Here is a 12,650-nt window from a genome sequence, read left to right as displayed (position 1 = left end):
CCCAGTCCTAAAAAGGAAAGAAAGGGACTACAGGATTCTGGTTTTTAAATGCATTTCAATTCAAGGGATAGCAAACATCTTTAAAAAGGCTTCTCTGAGCACGGGTATGGGGAGGAAAGGAGAAAAAGACCCATGATTCTAGATCTTAGCTCTTAGCAAGAGAAAACCCCTCAGCTCTCCCCCACAAAAGAAATACTGCTCTCCACCCAAATACTTACTCACCCATCTCTTTGCTGTTGCCAACTTGTACTTCCCAAGCACTTAGTACAGTGCTCTGCAAACAGTAAGCGCTCAATAAATATGATTGAATGAAAGAATGAATCTCTTTGTTCCTGAATATGCCAGTCCTGCATTCCTCAGCTGCAGCCCTTACCCCTGCTACCTTCCCAAGTCTCCAGGTGCTGAAGCCTGCCCAACTCAGACAACAAAGGAGGTAACAGGATGGTAGGATTAATTTAAATGCCAAAACACATTTGGTGCTGCTGGTACACATCCTATACGACAAATAGCAATGTACCTTTTTTCTGCTTTTCTTCTTAAAAGTATCCAAAAAGCAGAAAAATACAAGAATATTTTCCTCTTTCCCCCAACAGGATCTCTTCTTCTCATTATATTCAAGGCTCCTCATGCCACCTACAAATCTGGGATCACTTTTTCATGTTTAGTTACCTGCTATTTTTGCAGAATTACAAGCCTGGTTCCATATTAACACACCATACGGGAAATTCAGACCCAGGCTATGCAATTTTCTGATCTCATGAAAAAATATGAGATCAAAGTGGACTGTGGGGACCCAGAGTTTCTAAAGATTGGGCTGAGGTAGCCCCAGTTTGGATGGGGTGATCTTTTTGTTTGTTTGTTTAAAAACCCTCTTTAGCTCCACATTAGCCAGTGACAATGATGCAAGAGACAGGCCACTTTATTTCTCCAAAAGTTTGACTAGGGCAAGGGCCAGACTTACCCAATCCTGTGATTGTCAAAAGGGGTGAAAAGATATACTATCTCAGACAGAGAGCTTTCCCCCACCTGTAGCTCCACGGTAGCAGAACTTTGACACATAGGGTGGAAAAATACAAAAAACCCCCACCAAATGCTATGTTTCTCATTTAAACCCTCTTAGAATTTGCAACTCCAGGAAAGGAGCCACTTTCCATGTTACTAGGTTGTAAGAACTAATCCCCCTTACCAGGGAGTTCTCTAAAGATGGAACTGCAATGGGGACTATCCACATCATTAAAAATGACCTTGCTCTTCTCTCCCGCTGCTTTCCCTAGATCTACGCCCTCTGCAAGGAAGTACAGCATTACCAAGAAGGGCTTTGATTAGTTTCACTAAAGTTTCTTTCCTTCCCCCCACAATGAGTATTTCGTGACAGTTGCACTTTCCCTGTCAGTATAACTGCGGCAAGGGTGGGACGGATGATGGGGAGCCTGTCAACGAGTTCTACTTCGATCCACACCACCGAGGCAGGGCTGCCCGCCTCACCGGTTCCTGCTGGTGCCGATCCAGACCACTGGCAGGCAGACAAGTACTGTATGAAAAGCAGAACTGCTAACAGCTCTCACTACCACATAATGCCTTTGAGTAGGTCAGTTAGAGAAAGGCACCTAGTTGATCCTATCTGAATATACACCAGTAAAATAGACTGGGCAGGAAGAGAGAAGGAAAGAAGAGAAGAGACAATAGAGGAGGGAAGAGTCAGTTCTAGACCTGGGCCCCCAGAATGCCTTCAGCAGCACGAGCACCATCACACAAGGGCGACGTCGTGGTTCCCAATGTTCTGCACACCCCCAGCCTGCCCATGCCCTTTCCCCTGCACCCTCCCCACCTTAACACCAAAGCTCACTGGCCATGTCTGGCATTCAGCCATCACCCCGTTTTCCTGGATTAACTGTCCCCTCCTCCCTGTTCCAGGATGCCCCCAAGCAGAGTGTCCCCTTCTCCTTTGGTTTCCGCGCTTCTGTCCGGACTCTCTCTCCCCCTCCACCTGGGCCGAGCTCAGCGTCGTTTGCTCTGTCAGTATGGGGTGGTCCCTTCCCACTCAACCAGGTACTGGACCTTCCCCTCTGGGGTCACTCTCCGGGCCAAAACCTGGTACTTCTCGCCACAGGCCAGCCGCCCAGCTGCTCCGAAATAATTGGTGATGGAGGATTTGAGGTGGGAAAGAGAGGAGTCATCCTCGCTGATGTTCTCAAATGTGTGGCTGTCAATTCCATCGTCTGGGCGCTCAGGACCGGACACCCCTCCCTCGGCGCTGCTGTCCGAGGGGCAGCCACCCCCACGCCCGCCTGACTCAGTGGCTTTCCTCTTCACCCCCAGAGAGGTGTAGACTTTGGCCGCCAGCTTCCTCTTCCGGCTGCCTACATTTCTCCTAGGAAGAGAGAGACGGAAAAAAGGAGATAAATGGTGAGTGGAGGGACAAATGTCTGTCTTTATCCTCCTCCATTCAGGAGGGGCAGAGAGAGAGCGAGAGAGTACAAGAGAGCATATGTGGGAGCACGCGAGAGAGCATGTTAGAAGAGAGCCTGCAAGACCCTGTGAGAGAGCACGTGAGAGAGTTATGGGAATGGGGAAGGAAAAAGTGACTCTAGTTTTACTCTTCTATATGCAAAATGGCCTAGTGGAAAGAGCACCAGCCTGGAAGTTGGAGGACTTGGGTTCTTGAGCCCTGCCAGCTGCCTGCTCTGTGACCTTGGGCAAGTCACTTAACTTCTCTATGCTTCAGTTTCCTCATCTGTGAAATGGGGATTCAATTTCTGTTCTCTCTCCTATTTAGACTGTGAGCCCTACATGAGACAGAGACTATAACATGATTACCTTTGTACCTATTCCAGTATTCAGTGTAGTGTTTTATACATAGTAAGTACTTAAACACTACAATTTTCATTACTAGTGGGATGCTCAACCCATTCGGTTGACAGGATGGACTCGACTATGAAATATTGAGGAATTTATCCTCAGGCATCTCCCCTGTACAAAGCTCCCAAACCTATGGGAGAGACCCTCAAGTTACAGGAAGCTCTCATCCTTCCACAGACAAGCCCCTGAGAGTCCTCGCCTTACAACCTGACCTTCTAGATTTTTAAAAAGAAGCCAGACTCTGCCATAGCCTACCTGGTGAGAAGTAGGCAACTGAGGAGCTGTATAGTCTCCCTTGTTGGAGTGCAATCAAAGCGAAGGCACTCCTTACCCCGAGTCTACAAGAATGTGCAAAGTGAGTGGAAGGAGAGTGCGGAGAAGGACCGAGAGAGAACTGGGGAGTGGAATTTAACTTGAAGTTCAAGCAAGGGGATGTGAGAGTTGACAAAGAAAGAAAGGTCAGGGTTGGGAGGCAGCAAGAAGAAGCAGGGCAAGGGAGACAATCCAGGCCCAGGTAAACTCAAGCTGAAGGACATCTTACCTGGACTCGTAGGACAGGCTGGTGGAGGCCGAACCTGAAGTGCTGGCTGCATCTGTGGAGTCCAGGTCAGAGAAGAAAGTCTGGCCTGAACTAGCACTGGGGGACAGAACAGGGGAGAGGGTAAAGTTCTGGCCCAGCCATGCTTGTCATCACCCGGAGCCCGCCTCTCTCCACTCTGCCAAGCAGCAAACAACTAATCCTCCACTTCCCCCTCCTCCTCCACAAAGGCAGGGTTTAAGGAGCAAGAGATGGGGCAATTTCTGCTAAAGTTTGGACCAAACCTCGTGGACAACAAGTCTGATCTGGAGGGAGAGAGGTAGTTGAGCTGGAGGAAAGAGGCCAGGAGGGGCAACTCAGTCCCTTGCTACCCAAGCACCAAGGCCAGCCTGACAAAAGCTGCTCTTGCAGTTGATATGATTTACCACCTGCTGAGGGGGTGGGGAAAATCACTCAGCTTCCAGTTACCCTCTTGGTGAGGTTCATTTGCTAAAATTATCCATCCCTCTTGGGGCTTATGCAAACAGCATGTCTCTCTTTTTTTTAAAACTGTTTCCCTGCTCTGCTCCTGATAGCATGGGTTTCTTGAAATGGTCAAGAAGTTGCTTCCCTGATCCCCCCCACAAAAAACATGCTCCTGTCCAGGCACCCCCCCCCCCACCCCCCACCCTTTCTTTTGGGCAGAGGGGTACATGGGTCAAACGTACCTTTTTAAACTCTGAATTTCATCCAGTGTAAAGTCAAATATGCTGGCCAGATGGTGGTTCGTGCTCCAGGCAGAGGTGAAGTCACTCTGCATCACAAAAGAAAAGAAATAGAGCAAATAAATAAAAACCCAAGGCATGTATGGGGCACTGGGGAGAGGGAGTAGAGTACAGGCATGGATTTGCCTGGGACTAGCTTGGCAGAACTGCCCTGTCCTCTTCTCTTGCTCTTTGACCTCTCAGGTGCTGGTTAGTCAACCAGAGAGGCGCCAGCAGTAGGGTCAAAAATAAGACCCCAGATGGACTTGCTCAGTTCAGTGACTTCCCTGCCTCCTCTATTTAAAGTGTCCCCTACCCCAGGGGATAGCAAAGACTCACCCACCAGATTACCACACTTAACTATGAGCATCAGGCTCTTTGTAAAAAGAGAGATATGCTCATGGTATTTGTTTGCTAAGCGCCTACTATGTGCGGGTACTGTGTTAAGCTCTTGGATAGATACAAGCTAATCAGGTTGGACATAGTCCACGTCCCACATAGGACTCAGTCTTAATTCCCATTTTACAGACGAGGTAACTGAGGCACAGAGAAGTGAAGTGACTTGCCTCAGGGTCACACAGCAGACAAGGGTGGAGCCGGGATTAGAACCCATGTCCTTTCTGACTCCCAGTCCTGGGCTCTGTCCACTAAGCAGTGAAGACCTCTGTTGCAGGCCAGGAGGATTGAGGGTGGAGCTGGACATAAAGTGTGGGACACCGAGCTTGGCACAATCAAATAATAATAATAATGATGGTATTTGTTGAGCGCTTACTATGTGCCAAGCACCGTTCTAAGCACTGGGGGAGATACAAGGTAATCGGGTTGTCCTACGTGGGGCTCACAGTCTTCATCCCATTTTACAGATGAGGGAACTGAGGCACAGAGAAGTTAAGTGACTTGCCCAAAGTCACACTACATTGGTGCTTCATAGCCCCTGTCTCTTAAAAATAATTGCTAATTTAAACCTCAGAACAGCATTTTCTTCCACATTCCTAATGTAAACCAGTAAAAAGGGAGCAGCAGCCCAAAAACTGACCCTCAAAAAGGGGCTCCCACCCCAAATGTTGACTCCAAAAAGGGAGCTCCTGCCCCAAAAGTTGACCCTGGGAGAGTCTGTGCTTGGAGTAGTGCTTTTAAATGACAGTCCCAGGAGAGGAGCTGTGACCTGCCTCTCTTAGACTGGAGCCATGATTGCCCTGGGCTCCCATCGTGCCCTACTCAGAGAGGACAACTCATTCAATCGTATTTATTGAGCGCTTACTGTGTGCAAAGCACTGTACTAAGCGCTTGTACAACTAAAGACATTACTAAGGCATGTCTCCCCTGCAAAGGAAAGTTGTGGAGAGTAAGAAAGAGTGAGAAACTAACACTGGGAATAGCATCCTCCAACAAAAATTTTGATCTTTTTCTTCTAACAACTCGCCTTTTCTGCTGTTGAAACTCATGAGGCAGCAAACTGGAAATAAAGACAGAGAAAAAAGTGGGATGAGTCAGATTTGTTAGAAGACTATCAAACACACCCTAAACATCAAGGAGAAAAGGCAAGTGTCTAATTGTGCTAGGAGTACCCAGAAGCCCAGGAATTCAGCTTCAGTGCCACTCGAGGGACTTAGAAGGAAAAACCTGGGAAACGTCATTACCCCCCTGCATTTTTTTTAATGGTATTAAGCACGTACTATGTGCCAGGCATCATACTAAGCACTGGGGTAGATATATGCTAATCAGGTTGGACACAGTCCCTGTCCCACCTGGGGCTCACATTCCTAATCTCCATATTACAGATGAGATAACTGAGGCCCAGATAAGTGAAGTGCCTTGCCCATGGTCACACAGCAGCTAAGTGATGGAGCTGGGATTAGAACCCAGCTCCCCCAACTCCAGGACCAGGGTCTTTCCACTGGACTATGCTGCTTCTATGGAGCTAAACTCCTGCCCCCTTCAAATCTGACAGACCACCATTTTCCCATTTTCAAAATTCTATCGAAAAAAAAAATCACTTTCCAGGAAGCCTTACTTGATTCACCTGTCATTTCCCCAACCAATTTTCCCTTCCTCTTGAATCATCTATGCACTTGAGTCCAGACCTACCCTTATATCCTCACCATCCCTCATCCCAATTCTTATTTTGGTTGCTTCCCCTATCTGTGATTTATTTTATGGCCGCTCTCCCCGAGTAGATTATAGACTCCTTAAGGGCAGGGATCATGTCTACTTACTCTATCACATTCTCCCAATTGCGTAGTTCAGTGCTCTCAATAAATACCACTGATAGATTGATTAAACCACATAGGAAATTTGGTCCTGTTTCACTGTTGGGACCTGCTTTGTAAATTCCACATTGACTCATTGCAGCTGATTTGCCAAGTGCCAACCTTAGACTAAAAAAAAATTAAACTTCCAAAGAGCCCAGGAGAGGAGGACATGACAATGTGACGTCAGGACACTGTAGCAGGACAGGTCCCATGTAGGTGGAGCCCAATCACTAGCTTTTAAATTCATCCAGTTGTATTTATTGAGTGCTTACTGTGTACAGTGCACTGTACTAAGTGCTTGGAAAGTACAATTCAGCAACAGAGACAATCCCTGCCCACAATGGGCTCACAGTCTAGGAGAGGGAAGACAGACATCAAAACAGGTGTTAAAGGCATGATTCTCCTCTAATATGACCCTGCTGGAGGTCAGAGAGAGAGAGCCTCAAAGGTCTGTAATCATGGAGAAAGGAAAGCTTTGAGACTACTTTTGTGCAAATTCCGGAGCAACTGCTCACATAATAATGATAATAATAATAATAATAATAATAATAATAATAATGATGGCATTTGTTAAGCGCTTACTATGTGAAAAGCACTGTTCTAAGCGCTGGGGAGGTTACAAGGTGATCAGGTTGTCCCACGTGGGGCTCACAGTCTTCATCCCCATTCTACAGATGAGGGAACTGAGGCTCAGAGAAGTCAAGTGACTTGCCCAAGGTCACACAGCAGACACGTGGCAGAGCTGGGATTCGAACCCATGACCTCTGACTCCCAAGCCCGGGCTCTTTCCACTGAGCCACGCTGCTTCACATGCTTGCCGTGTGACCTTGGGCAAGTCATCCCTTCTGTAAAATGGGAATTAAGACCTTGAGCCCCACGTGTGACAGGGACTGCATCCAACCTGAACTTGATTAGCTTATATCTATACCATGTATACCATGTACTTGTATGTATACTTTGTACAGATTTATTACTCTATTTATTTTACTTGTACATATTTACTATTCTATTTTATTTTGTTCATTTATTTTGTTTTGTTGTCTGTCTCCCCCTTCTAGACCGTGAGCCTGTTGCTGGGCAGGGACCATCTCTATATGTTGCCAACCTGTACCTCCCAAGCGCCCAGTACAGCGCTCTGCACACAGCAAGTGCTCAATAAATACAACTGAATGAATACGTTGCCAACGTGTACTCCACATGCAAACAGAAGGCGGTTGAGCCCTTCCTATTGGACCCTTGGTGAAAGGGGTGCAATGCACGATTTCCTGGGATTGATTCTGCTCTTTCTTGGGCCCATGTTCAAGTCAGCAGGCCCGGGGCCAGTAGGACTAGACTATCTGTTTGATTCTCCTTAGAAGTTCAGCCTTGGGCCGGGTGGAGCAGCTCTCTGCACTAACCAAGCCCTGCTGAACCTGACTCAATCCCCATGGCAATGACTCTTCCTTCCCAGAGGTCTGGCAGGGAGGAAGGCCATACTCTGTGTTGCTCTCCAACCCCAGCAAGCAGCAACAGCCGAATCCCGTAACGTGAAGGGCTGGGCCCTGGCCAGGATCTGGGGTTTCGCTAGGTTTAAATAAGCTGTGGAGTTCTTGCCAGAGTCTGCCCTACCATCTGTTCCATTTGGAGCAGAGAACAGAAAGCAGAGAGGTTCCGGGGCTCACCTGAACAGACAGGAACTGACCTGTGCTCAGAAGGGTGTTTGCTCTTCCCTCTTTTCCGCAGCTCCGAGGAGTTGTTCTCGCTCGGACCGGCTCCCTTGTCCGGCAGCAGCTTCCCTGGGGGGTTGGGGGGCACCCGGATCCTCAGGCGGAAGATGCACTTCTTCTTCTTGATTTCCTTGCCACAGAGAAATCTGCAAAGCAAGAGGCCAGGGGAGAGGAGGAAAGCTGCAGGGTCTAACCAAGGCCAATGGCTTTGGGGAAGAAAACCCAAGCAGAAGTCCTGCCCTTCCACCCTGGGGAACAAAGCACCAGGGCCATCCTCTGATCAAACCGTCATGGCAACTGTTCTCCTGGGCAAATGGGACAGGACTGACAGTTACACAAATCATGAAGAGGGTGGCAGTACGAACGTAAAATTAAGTTTGCTAAATCCCATACTACAGGACCAGAGGTCTGAAGGTACTAAGATTAAGACAGACATAAAGAATCACATTTTCACTTTCAAGAAGCACTGTAGCCTAGTGGAGAGAGCATGGGCCTGGGAGTAAGAAAGATATGGGTTCTAATCCTGGCTCTGCCACTTGTCTGCTGTGTGGCCTTGAGCAAGTCACTTCACTTCCCTGGGCCTCAGTGACCTCATCTGTAAAATAGGGATTAAGACTGTGAAGCCCATGTGGGACAACCCTATTTGCTTGTATCCACCCCAGCACTTTGTACAATGCCCAGCACATAGTAAGTGCTTAACAAATACCACAATTATTATCATTATTATTATTATTATTATTATTATTATGTGTGACAGGGACTGTGTCCAACCAAATTAGCTTATATCTACCCCAGTGCTTAGTACAATGCCCAGCACTTAGTACACATTTAACAAATGCCATTAAAAAAAAAAAACCAAGGTGGTGAAGCATGGAATTTAGCACCACAAGAAGAGTTGTGGCAGGCTGAGAATACCAATAGATTCAAGAGGGACAAGAAATTTGTAATGGGTAACTAGAGGGAAAGCTAGGAATAGCAATGGGAAATCAATCAATCATCTCTACCCATTTTTTCACTCATTCATTCAATCAATCATATTTATTGAGTGCTTACTGTGTACAAAGAACTGTACTAAGCACTTGGGAGAGTACAAAACAACAACAAACAAATATATTCTTTGCCCACAACAAGCTCATTTATTCAGTGCTTAATGTATGCAGAGCACTGTACAAAGCGCTTGGGAGCGTATAGCATGACAGAGTTGGTCAGACATGTTCCTTCCAACAAGAAGCTTACAGCCTAGAGGGAAAAGAAGGGAACTTTTGATGGTGCAGCCCTAACCACATTATGGATCATTTGCCTTTCCTTTAAGAGCACAGCTCATGGCCCAGTGTTCTGACGGAAAAACAGACTATAAGGAATGCTGTGAAGGGATATTAAGGAGGTCGAGGGAAGGCTATAGGCAAACAAGCAAGCAGGGACCAACAAGCTTGGAAAATCAAACTGGTTTGCTGTTGCCTTCCCTCCTCGGCCACTTCAATCCTAGCTGAAATCTCACGCGATGATTCCAACCTTACCCATCCCTCTCCACTATCCTTTCCCAACCTTCCCTGTCAGAGGTCAGGGGTTCAAATCCCGGCCCCGCCAATTGTCAGCCGGGTGACTTTGGGCAAGTCACTTAACTTCGCTGTGCCTCAGTTACCTCATCTGTAAAATGGGGATTAAGACTGTGAACCCCCCATGGGACAACCTGATCCCACTGTAACCTCCCCAGTGCTTAGAACAGTGCTATGCACGTAGTAACTGCTTAATAAATGCCATCATTATTATTCCCAGTCCCCGGCACCCTCAGTCTTACCTGCTTTTGTAGCTGTTTAGTGCATTGAGGAGGTGGGGTCCCCGTTCTGCCACTGGGGTACTGGTCAGCTTAAAAGAGGGATTTGCAGAAACATCAGTGTCCATCAGTGAGACCATGGAAGCATCAGAGTCTAGAAGGCAGGGAGTGAGTCTTCTCATCCCTCTGCCCTTTCCCCCAGCTGTGTGTGTGTACACGTGCATGCAATGCGTGTGCTATCGCCTCCAGACTATCAGCCCCCCTTGAGGGTAAGAGCTGTATCTTCTCCTGCCTCTGTCCCTCCTCCCATGTCTGACTTAGAGGCACTCCATTACTTCTGCAAACTGAAAAAACCCCTCAAACTGCCATCCGTTCATTTCTGATCCAGCCCCACCTAATGCTATTCGTCAGGAAGCCAATTGGTGGCAGCTCCGCTTCACTTTCTAACTTTCAGCAGCCTCAGGCCCTCGTGAAAATTACACTTGGAGATGACTTTGAAGCACCTCTTCTCTTCCACATAGAAAATCCAACATTTTCCAAACACTCCCTGAATGCCCCCTCCAGCAGCCCAAAGCCAAGAGGCTTGCGGTTCTAATTTAGAGCTGGACTGCTTTCACATATTCCATAAAACCCGTAAGAAATATTCCTTTTAGGAAATGGTGGGGTTCATGCCTTCATCCCCCATCTCGGGATCTATAGGCTCCTCTTAACAATTCCACTGTCAGTCCCCCTGCCACCCCGCCTCCCCACACTGGCCAGGATGTCTTCCTGTTTACCTTCCCGAGCTGAAGGGGCTCCCAGTGATGATTGACAAAGGCTAAGATTTCCTCGAAGTCAAAGTACTTCTTTTTGCTCTGCACTCCTAGGTTGTAAAGGGCCAGGTGAACCACATCCACCCTGAGAGAGAAGAAGAGAGATGAGAAAGGAATGAGCTAGCTCATTTCCCCAACCCTCTTCCCCCAACCGTGGGCAAAGCTGGGGGAGAAGTTTGAACTCCTCCGTGCTGGTATTGAAAAAAATGGGCATGGTGAGAAAACCAGGTTCTCAATGCTTGGCACATAGTAAGCGCTTAACAAATATAAATACCATCATTATTCTCAGCATTCTGTAAAGGAAATTCACTCATCAGAGCAATAGTTTGAAATGTATCAAGGTCCTTGTGAGGTTTCATGACTTCTACCTTCACAGAACTGTTCTCTCCCAAGAGCTTCATACATTTCTCTGCACACAACAGGCACTCAAATACAGTTCTCTGCACACAATAGGCCCTCAAATACTATTGCCTGATTAACTCCGAATCTTTCCCCTTTGGGGGAATTTTCTTCTTCAAAGCTTCATGTGCTGAGGCGCCATGAAGGGACAGAAGTTTTTGGACATCTTTTCCCATCTTTGCTCCAGCTCAATCCCTCATTCAGGTCTCCTTTCCTTAGTATTTAGGAAGTGTCAGCACTCAATAAATTCCATCGATTGATGGATTGACTGGCAGCCTAAAAGTCCTTCAAGTTAAGGTCCTGGTTCCTCTCCTCCTCACCCCCATAGATACACGATGCCAGGCCTTGCTCAGCCTCCTGCTGTATACAGCCATATACCAGTTGAGAAGGGTTCCCCACAAGGATGAGAAAGGAAGAGGGTTGACTCCCATGCCTCTCCTGCAATGAACACCAACACTCAGTCCTGAGAGAAATCCTTCAAAACTGCTTTAAAGGGGACAGACCAATTTACCAGGAGAGAGCTGAGCCACAAGGGAGATGGGAAGAGGGTAGGGTCCTTGCAGAACTGTGGCTGGGGGTCTTCCTCTGAAATGGTTCCCAGGCTGTAGAAGAATCTTCGAAAGAAGAAGCTTAGACAAGCCAATGCCCTTCGGCTGCGTCGCTCAGCTCACGTCTCTGCTCTCCTCAAAGCCCTCCGCTGCTACTTTCCACATCCAAACAAAAACTCCTCAGCCGGTTTCAAAGCTCTCCACCATCTGGCTCCACCTTGGCTCCCTTTGCTCTTACTAGCTGTCTTGGTTTCTCCCAAGCGAACCTTCTGGCTGTATCTTTTCTCGCCTCTTCAGCCTCCACAAATCTGATGAACCGCAGTGCTTCCCACATTTGATGCCCTACTAAAATCCCACCTTGGACAAGCCTTCTCCAGTTAGTACTTAGTGTCCCAAGTCATCCAAACCCATCAGCAGCGTGGCTCAGTGGAAAGACCATGGGCTTGGGAGTCAGAGATCATGGGTTCTAATCCCTACTCCGCCACTTGTCAGCTGTGTGACTTTGGGCAAGTCACTTAACTTCTCTGTGCCTCAGTTACCTCATCTGTAAAATGGGGATTAAAACTGTGAGCCCAATGTAGGACAACCTGATAACTTTGTATCCTCAGTGCTTCGCACACAGTAAGTGCTTATCAAAAACCGTCATTATTATTATTATCTATCATCAAAAGTCTCCCACATTTATTTATATATATATTTATTTATATATATATATAAAATGGCATTTGTTAAGTGCTTACTATGTACAAAGCACTGTTCTAAGCGCTGGGGAGGATATAAGATGATCAGGTTGTCCCAGGTGTGGCTCACAGTCTTAATCCCCATTTTACAGATGAGGTAACTGAGGCACAGAGGAGTCAAGTGACTTGCCCAAAGTCACACAGCTGACAATTAATAATTGTAATTATTAGTACAGTGCTCTGCACACAGTAAGCGCTCAATAAATACGATTGATCGAATTGGCAGAGCCGGGATCTGAACCCATGACCTCTGACTCCCAAGCCCGTGCTTGAGCCACG

At 47.3% G+C, this 12,650-nt stretch overlaps 1 protein-coding gene across 1 annotated transcript in view; it reads right to left on the bottom strand.

The window, feature by feature from the left end:
- Positions 1 to 1,063: 1,063 nt before the first annotated feature.
- Positions 1,064 to 12,650, bottom strand: part of PHF19 (PHD finger protein 19) — a 33,625-nt gene continuing 22,038 nt past the window's right edge. Inside the window, exons 9-15 of the mRNA XM_038745474.1 lie at positions 10,649 to 10,769; positions 9,897 to 9,964; positions 8,074 to 8,244; positions 5,509 to 5,596; positions 4,105 to 4,190; positions 3,401 to 3,496; positions 1,064 to 2,371 (exon numbers count right to left, since the gene is read on the bottom strand). Of these exons, the coding sequence (XP_038601402.1) occupies positions 2,017 to 2,371; positions 3,401 to 3,496; positions 4,105 to 4,190; positions 5,509 to 5,596; positions 8,074 to 8,244; positions 9,897 to 9,964; positions 10,649 to 10,769 (985 nt within the window). The 3' untranslated portion in view covers positions 1,064 to 2,016. The remainder of the gene's footprint in view (positions 2,372 to 3,400; positions 3,497 to 4,104; positions 4,191 to 5,508; positions 5,597 to 8,073; positions 8,245 to 9,896; positions 9,965 to 10,648; positions 10,770 to 12,650) is intronic.

The sequence above is a fragment of the Tachyglossus aculeatus genome, chromosome 4, assembly GCF_015852505.1.
Source record: "Tachyglossus aculeatus isolate mTacAcu1 chromosome 4, mTacAcu1.pri, whole genome shotgun sequence".
In the NCBI taxonomy this organism is placed as follows: Eukaryota; Metazoa; Chordata; class Mammalia; order Monotremata; family Tachyglossidae; genus Tachyglossus; species Tachyglossus aculeatus.
Note: the sequence above shows the minus strand (reverse complement) of the source record. Positions and strands in the feature narration are given on the sequence as shown.